The sequence below is a fragment of the Ptychodera flava genome, chromosome 13, assembly GCF_041260155.1.
Source record: "Ptychodera flava strain L36383 chromosome 13, AS_Pfla_20210202, whole genome shotgun sequence".
NCBI classification, from domain to species: domain Eukaryota; kingdom Metazoa; phylum Hemichordata; class Enteropneusta; family Ptychoderidae; genus Ptychodera; species Ptychodera flava.
The window spans coordinates 2,161,179-2,187,080 of record NC_091940.1 but is presented as its reverse complement, the minus strand read 5'-3'; the positions used below and the strand labels follow the sequence as shown (position 1 = coordinate 2,187,080).

At 36.2% G+C, this 25,902-nt stretch overlaps 2 protein-coding genes across 2 annotated transcripts; both read right to left on the bottom strand.

Annotated features, from left to right (window-relative positions):
* Positions 1–194: 194 nt before the first annotated feature.
* LOC139146942 (cadherin-23-like) lies at positions 195–11,330 on the bottom strand. Its single transcript, XM_070717801.1, has 6 exons — positions 11,196–11,330; positions 9,639–9,741; positions 2,165–2,205; positions 1,797–1,874; positions 1,055–1,159; positions 195–344 (listed from the first exon to the last, which is right to left on the bottom strand). Exons 2-6 carry the CDS (start codon positions 9,730–9,732, stop codon positions 195–197), a joined length of 468 nt encoding a protein of 155 aa, XP_070573902.1. The 5' UTR covers positions 9,733–9,741; positions 11,196–11,330.
* Positions 11,331–12,993: 1,663 nt separating this feature from the next.
* On the bottom strand, positions 12,994–25,465 carry LOC139147068 (fibroblast growth factor receptor homolog 1-like). Its single transcript, XM_070717924.1, has 6 exons — positions 25,348–25,465; positions 17,618–17,700; positions 14,802–14,842; positions 14,380–14,479; positions 14,042–14,141; positions 12,994–13,748 (listed from the first exon to the last, which is right to left on the bottom strand). The coding sequence occupies exons 1-6, from the start codon at positions 25,357–25,359 to the stop codon at positions 13,710–13,712; spliced, it is 375 nt and encodes a 124-aa protein (XP_070574025.1). The 5' UTR covers positions 25,360–25,465; the 3' UTR covers positions 12,994–13,709.
* Positions 25,466–25,902: the final 437 nt, after the last annotated feature.

The following is a 25,902-nucleotide window of genomic DNA, read 5'->3' as shown; positions in this document are numbered from 1 at the left end:
ATGGGTTGACATGAATATGCGGGAATACATAACTAGATACATAAATTTTGTGTATCACGTTAATAACTCAAAAATCAAAACAACAAGGAAAAGGCAAGAATAGACGAAAAATACAAACGAGGAACTTTTTGAATATCAACGGTTTTGTTTTACAGACTAGTTTAAAACCAGCTAACACTCACAATGTGAACAGTTTAGCGAATACATATGTAGCGTTCAAGGGCAGGGTGTCTGGCCGGTAACGAGCATTTCGAATTAAAAATTGGCGGCCAGTCATCTTCGTCATGGAGGAAAATGGTGAGTTTAAGTTCTTCGTACACGGAGCTGTTGCTGCATTCATCTACCTATGAAAGCAGAACATTTGAGTAACAAGGAATAATGTAAACCGCATTAGGTTAAAAAAAAGTGAAAAAAAAGAAAAAGTGAAAGATTGAAAAGTTAAGAAAACAAGAACCACAATAATCTATTAGACCAATTCAGAAAAATGTCAGTGCCGGAAACCTAAACAGCTAGAGCTTCATTGGCTTTCTGTTCAGCGAGTCATACCACAGCTCTGTAGCAATAACTTTTAATATAGTTTTCTGTATGTTTGTTCTGTTCGGAAAATAAACTTTCTTTAATATTTTAAACATCATGGTAAAATGGCTGTCAAAACTTCATGTAATATCCAATATTACCATTGATACCTGAAATTTTACACAAAATAGTTTGATTTGCCATCTATGATAATTTTCGTTGATTGAAATGCGTTTTGTTGAGAGGAGTCAAAATTTTCATTTGTACACATTATAGAAGAAGAAGAAGAAGAAGAAGACGAAGACAAATTTTGTTTTATAGAAAATGAATAATTGAAGTATTATCAAAATTACAGATATGGATCATTTGAGCAAAGGCCGTAATACAAATGAAACAGTTAAACGACATTGACATTTACGACTGACCATATCAGTACCCACTTAGTTTTTTATAAAAAAATCCAGTCTTGCAATCGAAAGTAATTTTGATCCATCTATCACCTTAGTAACACAAGTTTAATACTTGAGTTGAAACTTACGTTTGTAGCATTGAACGTGAGTCTGTATTCAGATGAAATGTTAAAATCTAACAGTCCTGTAACTTGTACAAGGCCTAAGGTACTGTCATATCCAAAACGATTGAACTGAAACAGCAATGCAATGACAGAAGAAAGAAAGATTTTAATATAGGTAACATCATTAAGCAGTATAGCATTTTTGTCTTATGTGAACAAGAATCGGACATTTTTTTCAAGTTCAAGACAAATCTATCTTCCTTAACACCACACAGCATTGTATAACATATCCAGCGCAGTAGACTGATACGTAGATGGATTTCATAGGGCTGTTCTGCACAGTTGTAGGTTTATAAATAAATATATCTGTATTCGCGGCATCGGACAGCACTGCAAGAAATTTGGATGTGGCTGTTGCTGCAGTTAGTAGTCTGAACCATTATTCTTTACTGTTCATCGTAATATTGTAGTGGCCTATTAAGTTATGTTTACGTCGAGTGCTTGAAAGTATTATTTACATAATGTAATTTATATAACCGAGAGAGTTATTTACAATCAGCCACAGGAAGGCACATTACAATTTACGTCTTATGGGCGTGATTACCTTATCTCTATTATTTAATTCGGATATCTTATTTTAATTATTTTCCTATAACTTAACATGTATAACTATCTTATTCATCTATGATCTTGAGAAATTTTATAGCGATACTATTTATTTCAATCATTCTAACAGGAAGAACTCATCATAAAACAATTACAATACCTCATCCCCAGCAGTTATACGAAAGCATTGAAAACCTTCGGTGGCCATTTCACAAACGATGTGTCCGATATTGACGCTCTGTGCATGAAAAAAATGTATTGTTATATACTTCATTAGCACCATTAAAAAATTGCGTGCGATTTATTTGGGACAGACAATCGAGGATGACAATAGATTGGTGTTTATGTTTTCCTTTAATTTGTTATTTGTTATTTTTTTCTTTTTTGACCCGTTATTGCTCTTCTTGACCGATACTATTTTACTCATGGGACACATTGTATATGGGCCAAAAGCTGCCCCTCTCTCTAATAAGACTTAAACTCATGAAAAATTGTAGAGGATCAACAAAAGATAGTAGACACATTTACCTCGTTAATCCATACGGTAGTATTGCATGGTGTATTGTTACCTGGTAAAAACGAAAACAAAAATAGATTATATGAATGTGCATTTCATGTTGATTTGTTTTCGCTTAAAATTGATTACAACAACAAATTAAAGAAGAGTTAGAAGGACGAAGTTGCAATTTTCACTCTCTTATGATATCAAGAATACACGGAATGAATTGTTTATTCAACCAGATAAACGGACAATTACAAAAAAAATATTACAGTCACTGTGAAAGTATGACTTTATCTGGTTTGGACCATAGAAATAGTCCATAAGGACTAGTCGAGTCCATGGCCCACTACTCAGCTAATAACTGCAAACGATGATGCCATAAAGGGCTCAAGTAAGACAAAAATACATATCGGAGATAAAGAGGAAATAAAATACATTAGATACATAAACAACTCAAGAAAAAAGATACATATTGTTATATGTTCATTAAGTAGTTTCTTAATTCTACTTTGAACCTTTTGTCTACACGTTATTTGCTTAAATGAAGAAGGTAGAGAATTCCAATGTTTAATTGCTGCATACTTAATGTTGTGTTGTGTGACTGTAAGCCTTGTTTTAGGAATACAATAATTGCTATGCTCTACTGATCGTGTAGAGTACCCATGGCGAGGAAGTTCAAAACAATTGTTAATAGTGATTGGAAAACCGTTATTTTTGAAATCAAAAACAAAAGGCAAGAACAGTAATTACTTAGTTTAAAAATATGAAGGATGTTTAGTTGACGAAAGAAGGGATTTGAGTGGGCATGAAAATCAGAAAAAGTAATCAAACGGACAATTTTTTTTGTAGACGGTAAAGAGGTTCAAGGAAAGTAGTGTAAGTATTTCCCCATATTTCTAAGCTGTACGTTAAGTGTGGCAGAATGAAGGCATTGTAGAGTTGAAGTAGGATAAACTTTGGAACGAAATGTCGAAGACGTGAGATAATTCCAACTTTGGGGGTTATTTTATTTATCACATTCTTAATGTGTGGTTTCCAGGAAAGGGAACTGTCAATTGTTACACCAAGATAACTAGCTGATGAAACTTCCTTAATCTGTTGATTTCCAAGGTATAAATTACCTTGTAAAGTTACACGTTTTTGACGTGTTTTAACTACCATGTAATTAGTTTTTTCTGGATTAACAGTTAATTTGTTCGCCATGCACCAGTCATTGACTTTATGAAATTCACTATTTATATGGTTGAGATGTAGTGTTTGAGAGTCTAAAGATTTAAAAACATTTGTGTCATCAGCAAAAAGTCTGAAATTAAAGTAGCTAGTAGAGTTATTGATGTCCTTGATATATATCAAAAAAAGAGTTTGCCCTAGACAGACTGTAGAATGGAACCCTGTGGAACTCCACATGTAATTTGACGTGGTTCTGACGCTTTTCCATCTATTACAACTGAATGCTTGCGATTTTCAAAGTTATTTCTAAACCAAAGTAGTGGGTGACCTCTTATTCCATAAAATTCGAGTTTTTGTAAAAGTATATCATGGTTGATAGTGTCAAATGCCTTCTTAAGATCGACAAATATACCAACAGTTGTGCAACCATTATCCATTTGATCTGTTAATTCTGCAATAATATCTGCCAGGACAAGTTTGGTGCTATATTTCTTTCTAAAGCCATATTGAGTTTGTGAGAGAATGTTATGTTTTTCGAGGAAGGAGATAAGCTGCTTATTTACAAGTGTTTCAAAAATTTTGCTAAATACAGATAAAACTGAAATCGGTCTGTAGTTCCCAACATCAAAAGGAGACCCCTTTTTATAAAAAGCTGTAATTTTGGCAAATTTAAGTGCATCTGGAAAGTAACCATGAGCTAAAGAAAGGTTGATAATATGTGCTAGGGGACTGGAAATATAATCAGCAGCATCCTTGACTAATAAAGGGTGAATATAATCATGACCGGTGGCCTTTTTTGATCTATGGAGCGTAATTCATTGACGACGTCACTTGCAACAACAGGATGAAAGAAAAATGACCTATTGTGGTTTCTCCTAAGATATTGCTTAAAGTTGACATTGGCTGTAATTTGTGACGCGAAATTGGGACCAACATTTGTAAAATAATTACAGAAAACCTCAGCAATTTTTGTGCTGTCAGTCACTTCTTCATTATCAACCTTTAACTTATTTGGTGTTATTTCTAACGTAACTATTTCTCACGTTACTATTTAAGATTTCGTTTATAACTTGCCATGTTTTCCCAGAGTTACCATGAGCATTGTTGAACTTATCACAAAAGTACCGTTGCTTTGCATGTTTTAAGACTTTCGTCAAAATATTCCTATAATTCTTATAATATTGATTTATATGAGTGTTCATTGGCGCTTTTTTCCTCTTTGAATATAAAGAATATTTTTTCTTAATTGAAATAAGAATGCCCCTTGTCAACCATGGTTTATGTATTGTTGATTTACGGCAATTACTCATCTTAACTGGAAGGGAATACTTGCATCAAACCACTCATTGAACAAACTGATGCCGATGCACAACTACAGCAGTGTGAAATATAATCATTTGCTTGGAAACTATTATGAACGACACTGCCCATATCAGATCTCATTACAAAAGCTTGCATGACGTTCAAACTTTTTAAAAGTGCATATCCATGCATGAGTTAGGTACTAAACCTGATTAACGGTAAAAAAGATCGACTTTGTCTCTTTTATTGGAATGATCCTCTAATTTCTGATAGCTTGCAGCACATTTTGAAAGCAATGCTTCGGAAAAGCATTATCGAATTGTGAGTTCTCAGCGCTGAGTATTCTGTACGACAGCAAGAGACATAGCTGGAATGGTATAAAATATGTCAATACAGAAAGTATCATATTCACAAAATTGTGAAATGAGTGAGTAATTATGATCAAGAGGACAATTCCTGTACAACTCGTAGCTATTGATACCATTCTTTAGTGTTTGCTTTACACGTCAGCAAGAAAATGAGAAATGTTAACATCTCCATTATGTCTTGCTTGTTGTTTTTCACGTGTCAATAGCTACCTTTGTGTGTAGTGTAGTATTTATTTCATGAGCTTGTATCAATAAGAGTTATAGACGGAGAAAGGCAATATTAAATTAACAGCTGCTGTTGTGCCTCAGTAAAATTAAGTCAAACTCTGTAAGCAAGGTATTGTACTCATTACCACATAGGCAATTTTATTATAACACGATTGGAACTGAATGAGGATAAACGAATAGTTTAGCAATTTTAATTAAATCTGCAAATGTAAGCTCATCTACTTTTCCGTTTTTGCAATAACTGCAACTTTCATCTATACAACACCTATAACACTTTTGATAAATCTGAACACCTTGAACAACTGAGAGATCCATTTCTCCTGAATTAGTTCCAATTGTGCAGTATTCAAATATCGTTATTGTGAATTCTTTAATAGTCTCCAGAAGAGAAGCGTGACAGCAATGATTCGTTCAATAACAAACGAATGGAATTTTTTTTCTTAAAATAAACGTCGAGTAGGGACAGAGATAAAAGAGTAACAGAGGTTACTTTTTGGCCTCGGTCGGTTTGAGTCCGAGGCGTTAACTGCAGAGATATTTTACATGACTGAGGCCCGAAAAGTGACCGAAATTTCTCATTAACCTCCAATAGGTACTACGAATAGGTACTACGAATTTGAAAGCTGTGTACGGCATTTCCCCTAAACAAAATTGACATAACTGCATCAACTCAGATTTAACGTTTGGTTATTCATAGCCTGACCATCATGTGTACTTGTAAATGATGAACAGCTGGTTGTCTACTTGATCTATACCCGAAACCTACTTGTAGACTCATCATACGGACACTTCCGTACTGCAATTTTTGCAAAACATTGTATGTAGGCTGCCCAGGTTAAACATTAACTAACGTCTGTCATTAAATTGGCTCATTGGTTTCTGAGAGCAAAATATGATCAACAACAATTGCTAAAATCTACGAAATTGATATTTTAACGTACTTTTTAAAACCACAAAAACAATACCCTAAGGACCATGCATTGTTTGATACGTACGTATAATGATATTTTGACCAAAATGACAAAAACATCCTCAAAGGTATTTTTGGCAAGTTTTGCCATGATTTTAACCAAACTAGAAGAAAGAGAATGTCCCTGACTACTCTTAAAATAAGTTTCAAAGGGATCGGGCAAGAGGTTGCAGGAAAGAAGAGTTTTTGTACCAAAGATGGAACAAAGTTCCTCAAAACTAAAAATATACAACTTGCTTCTAAATTTCAACAAGCCTAATTTGTAAGATCACCAAAAGGAACCTGCATACTCAGTTTCAACCCAATCTAGCCAACGATTACAAATTTCAGCATTTTGTAGGCTTGTGCCTCTTTTACCTTATTTGCATATATTCGCCACAAACATCTTCATTTGAACGAATCTACATTTCCATTCTTTACAAATCGGATGTACCTGTACACAAATTGCTAAGATGGTAGGTGCTGCGGTTTGAGAGTTTTTGATGTTGACGGATAAACATACTTATGTAGGTACAGGTAGGTACGTAGGTAGGTAGGTAGGTAGGTATATAGGTATGCGCACACACAACATATGTTGTCGTCAAAGTATATATGTACAGGTAGCGGCCATTATATTGTAGCAATTGCTTGAATATAATTCTATACTAAAATACATTATCATAGTCTAGGACATTTCCTATATTATGATGCACATGTACGCTACACTATAGGTTTGGGAGGAATCGTAGCGTACACCGTAACCGAGGCTGTGATTCCACACCAAATAATACTCATATCAACGTGTGTATGGTTAAAGGCCTATAGAAACTGTAACTTTTGACAATCGTTTTTCAGGTTTCTGCTGGCTTTGACAGCAGCAGTTTCTAAATGTACTTCCCACAGACTATTGAAATATCCGGTACTCAGCTTGTTTACATCGACTGTTTATCTGTGCCGTGCACTCTTAGTGTTGATAATCACATTCAGGTCCAGATTTGAATTTAGTTTTCACCAAGAAAAGTGACAACTGACAATTGGAGATGCTTTGAAGAACAAAATACAAAGTAGACCAGGGAACAGCCGTTGATACATGGAAGAAAAGACTAGAACAAAATGTCAAAAGTTAGAATCATTGAACAGGTAGCTTTTATACGAAGAAAAATATTGAAATATCAACAATTTTTAAAGCAATGACGTTCAGGGATCAATTTTTTATCTAAAGATAGGGGTCATTAAGAAGTTTTGAGTGGGTAGAGAGGTTATATCATTTAGACGGGGCACAAAAATGATTTGCTGGCCCAATCCCCGCAATAATAACTTAAGGTAGTAGAAAGTGAAAAACTTAAACTTTTGCTCAAGCTTTACTGAAAGACTTTCAACCATCCTCTTTCAAAATCAAGAATAAATCAAGGGACGCCGTGCAAAATTTGGTATTAAAGAGACAAATCACCTAAGATTTTCCGATATTTAAAATTCAAATTGGCGCCCTCCTTGTGTTATTTCTATAGAGAATAATAAAATTTTCAATTTTCGAAAAAGTAAGACGATGTAAAGTTTTCTTACACCAAGAGCTTCAAAATGAATCCCCACAAGTGGCAGATCAGAAAAGAATTGTAAAAGTTTGATAGTCCGAATGTGTGACCTACGGAGGAATGCATTTCATCGCAATTGACCTAGCTATTGTATTATTAATAGTTATATTCTGATGTTCACGTGTTTGTCAACAAAGCTCCGTCGCAGTACTTTGCACCATAGTGGTGATACTATAAATATCATAGCACGTTCATAGGTTATATTCCTAGATCCTCTCTATCGCCATGAATATCGGTAGAAAACTCCTCAGAATGAAGCTGACGTTGCTATGGCGATATTTGATCTGTTCACTAGCTTTTATCTGTGATTAAATATCATTAACATTACAGCATTCCTATTTCAACCATTCTGTTCTTTAGCAGAGTAAAGTATTTCCCATATGAACTAGGTAAATATATATGTTATCACGATGGGCAGGTTTATTTAAAACACGTGATTTTTCAACATATGATTTCAGTAATTATTGTGCAGTTGTTATTGATATACTGTTATATATACATCAATCGATTTTATAATTAAGATGTGGAGATGGTTATCTATCTCAGACTTTAAGACTTATCTTACAAAACAAGTGTGTCTCAGACTTATTCTACGTGATATATCGTATACTAAAACTGGATTCAGTAGGAAGAGTTGTGGACTGACATTTGACCTATCAATCGTAAACAACATGAAACTCGAGTTTCCTTTTCTTTGTATTTTAGAATCAAGCACCACTTAGTGATGTCTCGTTCCAATGCTTTGACATGAGATGTTAAAAATTAAAATCGCGGACAGTTTCGAACATCCTGGTTCGATTTAGGGTCAGCAAAACGTTGAATAATCAACTGAGAAAACGAATGGACACAACACTTAAACGTGCTATGCGTGGTATATTCTTTCCAAGTCAGCCTACTTTTGACCTTGGAAAGCGACAATCTACCACTATTTGACATCAGATTATTTTATTACTCGACTTATGCCGCGTTACAATGTCGTTGTAAGACAGAGGATGGTTAACACTATTCCGTTGGTTGTGTATTGTCACCGAGTGTCGTCACTGAACGTTGTCGTATCGTCACTGTTCATGAATAGAAGTAACGATGGCAAACAAAAATTGCCTTTGTCATCTAACTATCGAATAAACAATGGTATGTAACATCAGCATAGAAATTTCCAACTATCCAGCTGTGTTCACCTGTTTAACTACTTTTGTTGAAAAGGACCGTGGAAGTTAAAAATGTTGCCTTTTAAACTCACAACCTACAATACCTACACGCATGGCAAAGAAGGCGATGTCCAAAGTGTAAAATCTGTTGACTATAACATGACAAGTTATAACACTGACATTTGCACAGCAATATGTAATCAATGCAAAGAATGTATTTCAAGGCAATAAACACATCTTGTACATCAAATTGTTTAAAAGTGATCGTGCATTCTTGTAGAACTGGACAGATGGATTTACTTGCAGTTAAAATATTGCGAGTGGCAAAAGCTATAAGCAAATGCTTTTAAGCAATGCTGCAAAAAACCCAATATGCTGTTGAACAAACGACATTTAAATTTGTATGATGATGAAATTTAACAGTTGAATGATATGTACATCGTTTTGTCACTTAGTCATTTATATTTTATGTATTTGCTTAAAAGTCAGGTTTTAGTATTTTGTTTGTGATGCTCCTTTGTGATCGTGTGTCTAAGTGTCTTTGAAAATGAACCTGCTCTGTGAGAAAGAGAGAGAATTGTAACACAGCATACAACAAACTCCTGTAAGGTGATAATTTCTTCAAATACCAATATTGCTGTGATGTCCACGTTGATTTGTGAACTTTCGTACCTGTATAAACCCATTGGTGACATGCGTGTGACAGTCAACATCGAACATCTTCAAAGCAATTGATTCCTTACCTTTTGTTGAAACGTCAGTTGTTAACACTCCTGCTCCCAGACATCCTAGACAATACGTCATGAGGCAGTACTGTATATTTGATGTAATATGCATAGTTCTCTGCTGTAAGCACAGTGAGAATAAAGTGAATCGTTAGTGGTCAGTAAGGCGTAATAGAACTATGGTCAGTTGCTATGACTGCTCATCGGAAAATACATTGCTTCAGGTCCTAAGGTTAGAACATCGTCAATTGTTGACTCCGAACAATGAGGACAAACGCTCAGGTCTGCGCATGCGGGCTGTAGTGTACCTGGGCCCACAATTGACAAAGTGCAAAACGTGAAAAGGTAACAAACTGCTCCTCATCCGTTTATTTTCAGGCTTGGAGAAAGCAAAAAATACATCAAGAGCTATCAGTACTGAAAGCCCAAAACTTTAAAAATTCAGCTTTTTATTAGTGAAAACCAGGAACTGTGCAAAATCTGTCAAGCTAATAATGTTATGATTTCAATAATTACAGCCTTAAACTTGTTCGTTTTGTCAGTTTAAGTCTTATTATATACAGTGTCTGACAGTCGTGTAAATGTAATTCTCTTATTCTATTCAGTCACTTCTGGAAAGGTTGTCATATAGTTGTTTTATAACTGCATCACTTGCCATCTTATCCGTGGGGGTCCTGAAGGTACTTTTGATAAATAAATAAGTAAATAAATATGCAACAACTCTTATAGTTGCTGAGTAGAAACGTGAAAGGGAGTCAAACGGCGTCCAAATATTTCGGGAAAAGTTTCGAAAGTATACCTTTGGAAATGCAACAAAAATCACCTTCAGCTCTGCATAATTTGGTTCAGGGCGTCAAGAAAAATTACAGAGTCCAATTACTCAAAGTGTTCTTATCAATAATGACAATTGCCGCTGCTTTGAAATTCGGCATCCAACATCAAGGCAATATGGTCCAAAAAAGAACGTTTACAGATGTTTTGATTGGTCAATTGGGAGTGATCAGCTGATACAAATGTACATATTTTTGCCAACTTGCAAGTCATTAAAATCTGCGGAGGTCGAATGGAAGTAGTTTTTGGAGGCTAAAGGAGAAATAGCAGTAACGACCAATTACCATAGATTTCGAGACTGTGGTCTCGAAACCTTAATGAAGGTTTCGACACTCGCTATTGGAACTATAACAATAATTAAACTGCGGGCCTGATTACTCTCATCGGGGAGTGTAAGGCGAGCATGGGATAGGGAAGCATTACAGCGACCTATTGTACCTACAACTTATCTGACGTCGACTGTTGCACGTATGTTGCGTTAGTTTTTAGTTTTGATAAAGATAAGTTAGTGTATAAATAAATGAAACATTTGTAAATAAGCTGTCATTAAAAAGAAGCGACTCGTTTAGATGTTTGCCAGACAGAAGAATTCAATTAATTAGCAAGATCAAAGAGAGCCTGTGCAACTATTGACATCTCAGCACCCACACATGTTTTGAAGTTGGATACTTCCCTAGTGTGTGTTGATATCAATTCTGATCAGTTCCAGCGATCGTTCCGGTTGTAAACCTGATGCGGACTCACCTGTTGCAGTATTTGTTGACTTTTACCAGTTTCAGTGGGATTCCTCTCGGTATTTCGTGGTGGTTTCTTGACAACCGTTGTAAACTTGTATACAGACCACTGTGCTTAGACTTGGTTCAAGTCTGTGATTTTTAAGTGTTTGAATGGGGTGAAGGTAGTGAGTGGCGTGAACACGAAACAAGGAAGTTTCACTCGAGTGGATTTAAGAATTACAGCGGCGCTGTATAGTGTTAATCACAGCGATACAATGGATCAGTAGTTGATGAAACTGTCCGATGCAAAAATCAACACTTTTATTCAATGCATTTGCTAATTTCATACCGGACAAAATATTATTTTTTTTCAATGAAACGATTTTTTTAGCAATCGATCTTCAACATATTTATTTTCACCAAGCTAGGAAGACAAATGTGAAACTATCTAAAGGTGGACATGATTGTCTTGCCACATACAGTACTGGTCAGTTTTTTCGGCCTTTGGAAGGCGGATCCATACGCAGGGGGTCACCTTATTTCTGATTTTGGTGATCGGGGTCATCCTGTTTTCAAATGCTCAACTGGGTGTGAATGTGTTTTTGAATTAAGACAGAGGTAAAAAGAAAGCTTCATGCGAGCCTCGAATTGCATCATATTATATATATATATATGTATCCATCAATGCATATTCATTGATTCATCATACATACATACATACATACATACATACATACATACATACATACATACATACATACATACATACATACGACATACATATATACATACATACATACATACATACATACAAACATACATACATACATACATACATACATACATACATACATACATACATACATACATACATACATACATACATCTACATACATAGAAATTTCAGCTTTTCTCTTACTTTTGACTCGGTTAGGGGATCACTCTGTTTTCGGAAGTTGGAATGTTGGGGACAGCCTGTTTTTCCACGAGGAGGTCAGTTACTTTTTGATGTCCGCAATAATTCACCGTCTCCCCGGCGGAAGAACCTGACCTGTCCTGAATCACTCTGAAATTTAGACATTCCCGATGAAAGGTAAAAGTGTGATAGCTCTGTATACCTAGTAACTTTCATTGAAAAGGGTTAATCAATAACCAAGGTAAAATCTGATATAGAGATGGCGACGTTTCTTCCTTTCCTTGTTCTCAATAAGCGGCGAAGGAGGCATAGCCATCATTGCATCTGAATTATCAAAATCAGATTGGGGAGACATGACCAGACCGCCGTTGATTCACAAACTTATTGCAATCGAACCTGACTGAAGTTCAGCCATGAAAGTATTATCCATAGCTTTTCTACGTAAGCAGTTTGACATCATACTCCATGTATCAGGCATCTTCGTTTGACCACATTGGTCCAATTCAATCAATATTCGGCTGCACAAACATTTATCGCTCGTATCGGCAAAATATTCACTACAACAACCACCACTACCACTGCCACAACTTTGCAGAGAGATACAAAGACAAACTGGAGTCCACTACTATATCTAAAAACATTTTATTCCGTAGAAAAAGAGCTGACGGTAGCCCCTGCCCAGGAAACAGCAGCTTCAATGTCATGTTGTGTCTTGATATTGAGCTTACGAAGGCATGGTCGGGCTATGTCGTCCAAGTATTAATACAGACCTTATATTATTCATACGAGCTACAATTTACATGTCACAATATCATTACATTAAGATGAGTCTCAAAAGACATTCGTAAATCGTCACAATTAGTTACATTAATTTGTGAAAACAGGTTCAATTTTATTTTTCTCTTTTGTATGTGCAATTTAATGTATAATTGATACTTTGGAGATTTAATCATCAGTGTTGCAGCTAAAGCTCTTACAACCGCCGAATGTATTAAACTGTATGCAACATATTTTAAGAAGCAGTGGGAGAAGAAATAACTTTCCAATCAGCGCAGAACGCAGACCATGGCAGCACCGGAGCACAGCAGCACAGAGCGTAATCACTGATCTTAGCTGTGTTTATCCATTTTGTTTTCATGTAAACAAGTCTACGCGTTTTAATCGATTTACGCCAATATATATGATGTAGCACCAAATAATTAGATGTCAATTTATAAATCCACTCTGATGTCAAAAACAACAAATAATGGAATACAACTCATGTATTATGAAATATGAAAATTCCCTTTAATACTGGGAAATGTAGAAGTGTATGCATATCAAGGTTAGGCCATCATAATTTTACATCAACGTTACATTTACTCATTCGAGTAAATCGTTCTACTTATCTCGTATTCATACTCCAGTGGTGAAAAGACTCTCCAGACCTCTTACAACACGAGTTAAATATTCAACAAGACTTTCATAAACGCTGTTGATATTCTTATCATGCATAAGATAATATATACAATGTCATTTTCAAACTTGAAGTAGCTGGAAATAATTCGGGAAAAATCATCGACAGTACTCATTCAACGATTGTTGAAGTGAGTACAGATACTTCTCCTGTCGATTTTCCAAAATGTGTCAATGGAGTTCGTGTTGGAAGTTGCCAATAAAAGGACCCTGCAGGTAAAACAAACGTATAGAATTAGGGAAATGGATATGATAGTCAAAGTTTATCAAAAATTCATACGAAAGACAACAGTTTTATAGTATCTTCAACCTCAGTATTCTACAATGAATATGACATCATTAGTTTATTACCTAATTTATTATCATTATTGCACATGCATAAACTAGAATTAATGTTTTTAGTTATTTTCGACTTGCACAGTGTACGAAACTATAAGATATATAATAAATCTATTACTTTCTGTTTGAAATAATGCAAACGATGAATAAATCAAATGACATGCCTGATCTCTCTGTATCATATCATCAAATTCCTCAAGCAAGACATCAGTTGAGGGTCTAAGTTTCAACGGAGAGCTCCAACACTGCATCATCAACTTGTAACTAAAAAGAAACGGTAAGTGTAGAGTTATATATTGCAAAGGAAAACCAATGGCGCCATGTATGTTGTTTCATTATTATATATTACATTGTCTATTTGTCATCAAAATTGAATCGATATTATACCTAGATATGTAATATCTACATAACAACTGAAGGCCGCATCCAATGTCATAGATCATCATCAATGCCATAAAAATGTATAAACAATTGCGTATTCGAAAGAATTTGAATTACTTACAGTCTCAATCGACATCTGGTCGGTTTCTCAAGACGTTCACCGCTTAATACAAGTCGAATGATTTCGTTTGAATTATTTACGTCCACAAATGGTGCCTTGCCTTGAAATTAATGTCAGAAAGAAAACCATTGGAACTTGTTATGAGTACAATCACCAGTATTTGTTTTCATATTCAAAATTTGTATGTCGTTTTTATGAGATCAAGTATTGTAATTGACATAATTTACTTTTCCTGTAAAGTGACATCAAAATGTGCACTTGTGTTCCAGCATCGCGATTTAAGTTCTATTTTGGTGTTTATGTCTGTTTTATTGATGTATAAACAGCACGAGGACTCGCATACTTGTTAGCAAATGCCCAATCAAATATAATTATGATAATTTAGAGACGACAAGGGAAAGCAAGTTTTTTTCGGCACTGACCTAGAGAAGCTAGCTCCCACAAGAAAACACCGAACGACCACCTAGAAGAGTAAATGCATATACAGTTTTAGTATCTTCATATATTCAAATGTTTAACTGTAAATTTATTAGAATTACATTATCCTTTGACATACTGTGTTTCAGGTGCATAACTTGTATTTTCTGATTTGGAATGAATATACGTCTAGTTTTAGACATCTCAGTCATACAGATCATATTGTAATCTTGTTTCGGTGAATTTTGTTTTCACGGCAGACGACAACCTCATGACAACATGTATTTACTCGTGATTTTGAATAAAGAATCATCATCAGCAGCAGCAAGGTTTGTCTGTTTCCTTTGTACAATTAACACGATTTGAACTAATTTGGGAGAATTGGATCTTGTAATTGTTCAAATTTATCAGGTTTGTTACGTGCCCTATTGCTGAAAGTTGCAATGTTATATATATGTGGCCTACAGAGATCGAATAGAAATACAAAATATGGCCAATATATTGTTTTTTCAATACATCATGATGGATCGTCTGAAAGATTCAAATTTCACCACATCAAGTCAGTCCATGCTACATGTATTATGTATATATTCTTGCAAGGACAAGACTGTGATATTACAACGATATATCCTACTCTAGGATATCCCTGGGATAATTGACCTGCTGGAACCGGTTTGACATGCTTGAAATGGTTTCGGATGGTTAAAAAGTTACTCAAAAACTCTACTCTGAAAGGGTTAAACAGCATTCCACAAGGATAACATTTTCATATGCGTGAACAAATATTTTGTACCCATTATGAGCATGGCGTGCATTCTGTACTTGGGGAGCTCTGAACAAATTAGAGTAGCTCTGAATCCAGACTCGGAGCTCGATGACTTACAGAGGTGAAAGTTAATCAGGGCACAAAAATTGGGAGGAAAACTAATCGGCATTGTACATTACGACACTAACATACTGAAATTCACTTTGTTCTGAACCCAGGTGCAGTAAAGTAGCATGAACATCAATCGTAATTTTTGGCACGGCAAGATCAATGTTGTCTCAATCATCTTATGTGCAACCGTTGCCATCAATGATACAACCCCTGTTGGTTTCACTTGCGATCAGGGCGAGCTAAAATTTCAACCCTGAAATAGTCCTCGCAATTCACTAGAGTTGCTACATGACGTTGTCAGTGCTGCAAGCTCAGGACGGTCTGACATATCCTACCTAGATGCTGATAGGAAGTGCAAGTTGAAGAGTTTTTGTCAGTGGATTCAACTTCAAATTTCTCGGATTTCCACTACAACTGAAAAAAGGTAACAGTTGTATAAATTGATAACAGTGGTGAATGGCATTGCAGTTACAATGTCCATTCTAGCCAGTCCCCAGCCTTTATTTATTTACAAACTGATAATAACGTATTTGGCCTCAAAAGTAATCAGAGAATCACGTGAACTTATTCTGACAATGTTCAACATCCAAGATGCATTTCCACATGGCTTATTTGGTTTTGAAATGTGCCAAATTGAGAACTGAGGGTTAGTAAACCAATTGGTTGATGGTATTTTGACAAGAGCAGACCAGGCAAAAGTGTTAATACAGCTTAGGGGAGGAGGAGGAATGACGGAATAGCTTAATCTAGTGTACAACAATAGTTAGGATGGACTTTAAGTCGAATCCATAGTTAGTTCTGCCAAAGCCAGTTCAATCAAGGCCGCAACGTCATATTCACCTTGCATTTAAACCAGATAAATTGATAAACCAGATAAATTCCAGCATTTCGCCTTTTGAACGATTTTCATATAGAAGAGATGGCAATTTGTGAACAGATTATGAAAAGGGAAGGACTACTTTGACTCTGTGATTAGATGACACAATTGAACATTAATTTGAAGTCAATAAAAGAACTGGTGAGGTATTGATATTGAGGTTGACTACAGTATGTAATGGAAGGAATAGTATAATCTGAATTTGATGACTCAGATACATTTATTCAAATATCGCTCAGTGAAAACCGGAATTATTTTGCATTTGCTGGTTTCAGAATATGCCTACAATGTGGATAACTGGGAAGAGATATGGTTGTTGTTGGTATGATTTATACTAAAAAATAATTCGTCATTGCATTCCAAGGCATCCGAACCCATCGCGAGGAGTTATATACAATTGGTGAAGTTTGTATGAAGTATACTATAAAGATGATGATACGGTCTCTAAATTATTTACGTAATAATTATACGTAGTTTACATGAATTAATTTCATTCGAATATTTAAACAGACTATCAAATTTATATTATTCGGATGTGTAAAATCTTGCTCGGAAAACACCCAAATCGACAACAGGCTAACACTTGCCGAAATTTGATATTGAGGGGAAGTAAGTATTATATTGTTCTAGTGCACTTAAAGGGCCAGTATTAAGCAAATTTTCTTGTCGATGAAAATATTTATGTGAAACAGTGTAACTGATACCGAAGCCAGAATCATGGCATTACGGAGTAGCATCGTTTAACTACCGGGAAAATGTGTAATACAGCTGTAGCCGGTTCAAACTGCAGATATCCCAGAGTAGGATATACCCTTCTGTTGGTGATAATTTCAAAACCTATGTCATAAATACTTAAAACTAACATAAATAACCCCGTTCATCAAGGATTGACAGAAAATATCCGCAAATCTGGGACAAACTGATTTGCTTTTCTGCCATCTCAGAATGACTTTACTCATTGTCATATGACTGTATTGTCATATCATATGAAGGTTATGAAATATCTTGAACACAACAAAACAGTTTAATTTACGACAAACGTCGTAATAATCTTTTTCAAAACTTACATATCACTTTCAAATTGAAATATTCCCCGCGTCAGACTCTCAGGCGGCATCCATTTCAATGGTAAAACACACTGTTCCTGTGACTTAAAATCAACAATATCAGTTTTACTTTATTTGAACCGTTTCACTTTAATTCTCCTCAGTCCCTATTGTTTCGTTTAGTCCAGCTTACGTAGTGTTACGTGACAAAAACAAACAAAAGGATGAACTCAGCAGTTTCCGTGTAAAACGAAATTTATTACGAAAATAAAACTAATTGCTAAGTCAGGGATATAATGCAAACTGTAAAAGTGTACAGACTATTTATCTCAGCTGGGACGGCAAAGCTCCAGTCTCAGAATTGTAACAGTCAGTCAGATGAATGAACAGTCATTTGGCTTGCAGGCTTGAGGTTGCACAAAGTCCACAGTATAAATCCAGGGTTGGCAGTGAAGGTCTTGAAAAGTCTTTGAAATAATACTGCTGGAGTTTCCAAAGTCTTGAAGTAACACGCACGAGACTTGATCCCAGATGTCTGCCTGCAAGCTGTGCACGTCCCTATTTATACCCATGTGCTTACATACGAGCATATAAGAACAATCTAGAACATTTATTGACATGCTAATTACCGTTCTAAAATTATCTCTCTTACACTGCTAACTAAATTTCCAGAACATTCCAAACATGACTAAGTGAATGCAAGGTTGTGAGGTCATTAAGGGCAGTGACCTTGAGAATGTTCTAGACTAATTAAATTCAGGTCATGATGAGTGCGGGGGAAAATGACCTACATAACACACTCCCTCTTCAAAAAAGGAAGTTTTTGACAATCTTCAAAGTGTGAACAACAATAAACTCTAAATACGAGAGAGAAAGTCTGCAATTAAATTGTCTCTGCCTTTGATATGTCTAATATCAAGATTAAACTCCTGTAACATTAACTCCATCTTAACAATCTCTGATTTTTGCCTTTTAATTCTGCAGAAAAACAAGAGGGTTGTGATCAATATAACCCACTATTGCCTGATTTGAAGAAGTAACATAAACTTCAAAATGCTGTAAAGCTAATATCAAAGATAAAAACTCTTTTTCAACTGTAGAGTATTTCTCTGGGATTTGTTAAATTTGCGTGAAAAATAGCAAACATGATGATCTATCCCATGACTATCCTCTTGCCAATAAAACAGCACCAGCAGCCGTATCACTAGCATCTACAGCTAATTTGAATGGCAAGGTGAAATCTGGTGCAGACAACACTGGAGCACTTTGCAGTATGGTTTTAAGTGAGTCAAATGCCTGTTGGCATTGTTCAGACCAAACAAACTTTACTTTGTTTTTAAGTAAGTTAGTCAAAGGCTCAGTAATTGCAGAGAAATTTGGACATAATTTTCTGTAATAACCAGCCATACCGAGAAAGCGCATCAGTTGTCGTTTGCAGTTTGGTATGGGAAAACTTGAAATGGCACTAATTTTGGCATCAACAGGTTTTACCTCACCCTGTCCTACAGTATGTCCGAGGTAAGTCACCCTCGCCCAACCAAACTAAGATTTGGCAAGGTTGACAGTCAACATACCCTTTGCTCAGTCTCTTGAAGAACTTCCGCACGAGCTTGATGTGTTCCTCCCAGGTGTTACTATACAGGATGACGTCGTCGACGTAAGCTTCACATCCGTCTAGCCCGGATATCACGTCGTTGATCATCCATTGGAATGTTGCCGGAGAGTTCTTCATTCTGAATGGCATCACCTTGTACTGGAACAATCCGTCTGGTATAACAAAGGCAGATATTTTACGGGGACGATCCGTCAGAGGGACTTGCCATAATCCCTTCAGTGGGTCAAATTTGGTAACATACTTGGCTTTTCCCACTCGGTCGATGCAATCAATAATCCTCGGGATTGGGAAAGTGTCTGTCTTTGTTTGTGTTCACTTTCTGTAGTCCGTGCACATACGATAACTGTGATCTGATTTTGGCACATGTATGCACGGCGAACTCCAGTTACTTTTACTGGGTTCAATAAAGTCATTGTCCAGCAGGTATTTGACTTCTTCCTGGAGATATTTCGCTTTCGTTGGATTCAGTCTGTATGGATGTTGTTTCACAGGCTTACTGTCCCCTACATCAACGTTGTGATAGATGACATTTTTCCTCGATGGAACATCTTGAAACAGGTTTTTATATTCGTGGAGAAGTTCTTTCACCTGTTGTTGTTGTGACGGCTGGAGGTGTGCCAACTTTGTAGACTCCAGATTCTCCAGGATTTCTGAGTTCTGAAGCTTGACCAAGCCCAGATTTGAATGCAGAGTACTTTCACCCAAGTCAGTTTCAGTATCACTATCTTCATAATGGCTAGAGCTGACTGTACTGACAGACTGTGTTTTCGTAGGATTATCCCTATCCAAATATGGCTTGAGCATATTTATGTGACATAGTTGTATTTGTTTTGCCTGTCAGGTGTTTTTATGATGTAATTTAAATCGCTCAATTTCTTATCAATTAGATATGGCCCAAAGTAACGAGCACGGAGTGGTTTGCCAGGAACCGGAAGAAGAACAAGAACTTGTTGACCTGGTTCAAACTTCCGTTTTTAGGTGTTTTTATCGTATTTGATTTTCATTGACTGCTGAGATGACTCAAGGTTTTCTCTGGCTAATTCACATGCCTTAGAGAGTTTTGTACGAAAATCTGACACATATTGTAAAATATTCAGACAATCATCATCGTCTGATAGGAATTTCTCTTTAAAGAGCTTAAGTGGGCCACTGACTGTATGTCCAAATACAAGCTCAAATGGGCTAAAACCAAGAGACTCTTGAATTGACTCTCTAACAGCAAAGAGCAGAAAATGAATTCCTTCATCCCACTGCTTCTCTGTGTCAAAACAATAGGTCCTAATCATGTTTTTCAAAGTTTGATGAAATCGCTCGAGAGCACCCTGACTCTCTAGATAATAGGCAGATGACGTATACTGTTCAATGCCTAGCTGATCCATTACTTGTTGAAATATTCCAGACATAAAGTTGGAGCCTTGATCGGACTGGGCCAAATAAAGTGAAAATCTGACTAAAGCTTTCACTTTAGTCTTTGCTTTTATGTTTCTCAGTGGTATGGCTTCTGAAAACCTAGTTGATGTACACATAATTGTCAACATGTACTCATTACCTGATCTTGTTTTTGGTAGGGGCCCAACACAGTCTATGAGTATTCTACTAAATGGCTCTTGGAATGCAGGAATCGGCTGTAAAGGGGCCTTTGGAATGGTCTGATTTGGCTTTCCTACCATTTGACACGTGTGACAAGTTTTACAGACATGTGCTACATCCTGCCTTAGATTAGGCCAATAAAAGTGACTGAGAATTTTGTAATAAGTTTTCCTGACTCCTAATGACCAGCCCAGGGGGTTTCATGGGCCAGGCTCAATATTTCAGCACGATAGGGCTTTGGAACCACAATTTGATGTTTTATAGCCCAATCGTCATCAACCAAAACATCTGGAGGTCTCCATTTACGCATGAGAATACCAGATTTTGTATAATAGGAAACAGAGCCATCTGAAGTTTTATCTTCATCATCTACCCTGTCAAACAAACACAAAATATCTGGGTCTTTGTGTTGTTCTGCAATGAGATTTGATCTAGAAAATGTCTGACTTTGGTCAGCAGAAGTTTTACTGGAAGTTTCAAATCCACGAGGGATAACGGAATGCTCCGTGTCAAACACCTGACTGAGAAAGGTGTCATTTAAGGTAGAACGCACCTCGGGGACAGACATTCGGACTCTCAAACTTTTACAGTTTTCTTCTGATATACCACATGTGGGGGTTCATTTTAAAGCTCTTGGTGAAAGAAAACTTTTCACCGGCTTAGTTTTTCGAAATTCGAAAATTTTTATTTTTCGCCATAGAGTTAACACAGGGATGGCGGCCATTTTGAATTTCTAATATCGGTAAATCTTGGGTAATTTGTTTCTCTAGTACCAAAATTTGCACGGTGACCCCCTATTTTTATTCTTGATTTTGAAAGAGAATGATTGAAAGATTCCTTGAGGAAAGTTAGAGCAAAAGTTTAAGTCTTTCACTTTCGAGGTGCATATTACCTTAAGTCAACATCTGTGACATTATTTTTGAGAGTATTTTGATTCTCAGAAGTTTTCTTTGACATGGCTCGAGTAATAGCACACGAAGGAAAACGGCCGGGTATCTCTTCTTCAGTTGGCTGTGGATCCTGATCTAAACTAGGATTATCAGTCACAAGTGGATTGGTAATGCCCTTGTCCCCAGCAAGGTCGTTTCCAAGGAGAAGATGAATACCTTCAAAAGGCAAAAAAGGCCTAATACCTAAAGTCACAGGTCCAAAACAAAGTCCGAAGACAAATAGACATTATGGCGAGGAACAGAAATGTAGTCATTACAATCAACCCCCTTAATAAGAACTTTAGAACCTGAAAATGACTTTTAAGAAACGACAGGGTATCTGCCAACAAAAGAGACTGGGAAGCCCCAGTATCTCTTAAATTTTTACAGGGGTAGCAGAAGAAAAATCACTAGAAAGTGATATAAAACCATCATGAATAAATGGTTCAAAAATACCCATAATGCTATCTTGAGAAGAACTGACCTTGACCTCATTAATTGGGGATAAGAGGGGTTTAACCTCAGAAAATGTGTTGCACACATTATCAGACTCAAATTGAGTTGATGAAGAAACGAAGCCGGTTGGCTTAGATCCACTTTGACCGCTTTGACCTTCACACTTTCTTTTCAATTTGAAACACTCTGGTATTAAATGGCCATCTTTCTTATAATAATTACAAGAAAGTGTACCAAACTATTTGTCAGAAGGAGATTGAGACTTGGGATCTGATGATGTAGAATTGTTACTTGGATTTTGTGAACTGTTGTCATTTGATTTCCTACTCTCCTTTGAGAAATTCTTGAATGAAAAGGAGGAGTTAAATTTACCTGCACTGTTTACGCACTGTTCGGTATGAAAAGGACTGGGATGGTTTGCTGAGAAATGAAGATTTGTGGGTCAATGAATAATCATCGGCCAAACGTGCAGCAACCTCCAATGTATCGGCGTTTTGTTCATTGATAAATGTCTTGATGTCACTCCGAACACACCTTTTAAATTCCTCAATTAAAATAAGTTGACGTAATTTCTCGTGACTTTTACAGACCTTTTCAGAAGAACACCAACGATCAAACAGTTGTTCTTTTGTTCGAGCAAATTCAACAAATTCCCTCGCCTTTTCACAATCACTAAATTTTTGACAGTAAGCTTCAGGCACAAGCTCATAGCCCTTGAGAATTAATTCCTTCGCAGAATCATAATTTGAAGCCTGCTCTACTGACAACTGAATGTAAGTTTCTCTGGCTTTACCCACCAAAGCACTCTGCAAAAGCATAGACCAGGACTCCTTAGGCCAATTCAGATTCTGAGCAATTGTCTCAAAATGAAGGAAATATTTATCAACATCCTTTTCTTGGAAAGGGGTAACTAACCTGAATGCTTAGTGATGTCAAAACTGTCTGAAGGGAAGAATTTTCCAGACTGGCCAAGCTCTAAACATTTCATTTCTAACTGTAGTCTATGTTCTTCTAATTCTCTTTCCTTTTCCTTTTCCTCTCTTTCTTTCTCTCTTTGTCTTTCTTCCATTTCTAATCTTTCCTCCCTTTCCCTTTCTTTCATTTGTAATTGTTTCTCGCTTTGTCTTTCTTCCATTTTTAATTTTTTCTTTCCTAATGCCTATTTCTTAAGCTCCAAATCTGCCTGTATTTCTAATTTTCTTAATTCGAGGGCAGTACTTGGGCTCATAATCTTTCAAGGCGGATTCCTCAAAATGGCCTGAATTAACTAAATGTTTTGCAATCTTGTACTGAATTTCCTTCTTGCGCATAGATCTTTTGACTTCTACTTTAAGGAAATTGGCCAGTGCAATGAGGTTGTCTTTTCTGAGGGAATCAAATGTGTCCTGATCAAGGTCATCCATAAATTCGTCTGGTTTGAATTCCGCCATGATTGAATTTCGCTGAGTTCACAATATACAGTAGTTTGGAAAAGGCTGGCAAAATGTTGTCAAACGGCTCAAAATATTTGTATCCCGGACAAGCCCCCAATTTTGTTACGTGATAAAAACAAACAAAAGGTGAACTCAGCAGTTTCCGTATAAAACGAAATTTATTACGAAAATAAAACTAATTGCTAAGTCAGGGATAGAATACAAACTGTAAAAGTGTACAGGCTACTTATCTCAGCTGGGACGGCAAAGCTCCAGTCTCAGAGTTGTAACAGTCAGTCAGATGAATGAACAGTCCTTTGGCTTGCAGGCTTGAAGTTGCACAAAGTCCACAGTATAAATCCAGCGTTGGCAGTGAAGGTCTTGAAAAGTCTTGAAATAATACTGCTGGAGTTTCCAAAGTCTTGAAGTAACACGCACGAGACTTGATCCCAAATGTCTGCCTGCAAGCTGTGCACGTCCCTATTTATACCCATGTGCTTACATAAGAGCATATAAGAACAATCTAGAACGTTTATTGACATGCTAATTACTGTTCTAAAATTATCTCTCTTACACAGCTAACTAAATTTCCAGAACATTCCAAACATGACTTAGTGAATGCAAAGTTGTGAGGTCATTAAGGGCAGTGACCTTGAGAATGTTCGAGACTAATTAAACTCAGGTCATATTGAGTGTGGGGAAAATGACCTACATAACAGTAGAATGATTCGAAGTAGTAAAATACTTAATTTCGCCGGGTTAAATTACCAAATCAAGTTGATACCTTTTAGTACACGGGATATTTGTTCATTTTACACGTTGTCATGGAGAGTTCAGGTGCAGTAGTGAGATTTGCTGGTAAATACATATTGCAGTGAAAGTACAGTGAAACTTTCAACTTTCGAAACATTATCTGTGACAACTCTGAAAGGGGAGTCCGAAAATGCTATGCAGGACTAAGACGAGTACATAAACAGTTTTAAGGGATCTATGAATGCCAGATTTTCACGCATGTTCATAACATCATTGAAATATTTCATGTTGTCATATTTTTATCTCTTTTAATAATTTGCATATTTTTTATGGTGATCATGTAACTGTATGACTCTTACATGGTTTCGTTGCTGATGTTGCATTTAAAACGGTGTGACAGCAAATTAGAAAATAAATCAACAGTGAAGTATATTACGACTTAAAGGAAAATGGGCATCGGACGGACGTTACAAATATCCTGTCGTCACCAATTGAGTTTGTTTGATAAAAATCTAGATCTCAAAGTATTAATTCATTTACGGGATGAAAACGAGGACAAGAGATGTTCTCGCTCTAAATATTGTATTGACAATCGAATAACCGTTATCTTACTTGTCTTCATTTTTGTCAATCAGAGTAAAATATAGTGAACGACTAAGTTGTTATGATTGAATAGCTACATCTTTCAACACAACTCTCGTGATTGGTGAAAGAAATATAACCACCTCTTTGATTGCAAAAGTCGAGTATTCACATCCCGAACTATGACGGCGAACGCTGCCACTTTAATATGTTCAAAAAGTAATACTATAAATAATGCTAGTTTCACAAGTAACCCAAATATAATAATCACACCAATCATCTATTTAATTGCCAATTTAAAACAATCACTTTCGAACTTTGATGGCAGAGGCTAGCACATCAAGGCTTTTAAAGTATCACTATAAAACAATACTACAGAGTGATATATCAATATTATATTGAAAATCGGCCTACCCATTTTGGCATTACAAATCTTCCCGTGGTACCAACCCGTTGACTCAGACCAAAATCACATATCTTGCTGACCTTGTGACTTGTTAATAGAATATTCCTCGCGGCGATATCACGATGAACGATCTAAAACATTCATTAAATACTAAATGGCATCAAGTGTTTTAATCAGTTTATCTCTGGGCAAATTTACACAACAAAAATCAGTGTCAAAAACACTTTTACCAGAATTCAATCATTTGATTCAGTGAAAAAGTACTTAAATTAAATACGAACCTTTAGAAATCTAAATAATTGAAACAAAGTACAGTGTAATTATTGCAGATTCGAGGAGAATTCGTTACATACCCCCTTTTGTCGTAAATATGACAGTCCGTTGGTAACATCTCTTGCACTTCTAATGAGGTCAATCTCTTCCTCGACCGTCGTCTCTTTATTCCTACCGAGGCTTTCCAAATGTGCTGACATATTACCTTTATCAGCAAACTCTATAATCATCCAGCAGTTATCTGAAGAATATGGTTTGGAACTAGTCAGTTTCTTTGGCCCGGGGTGGAT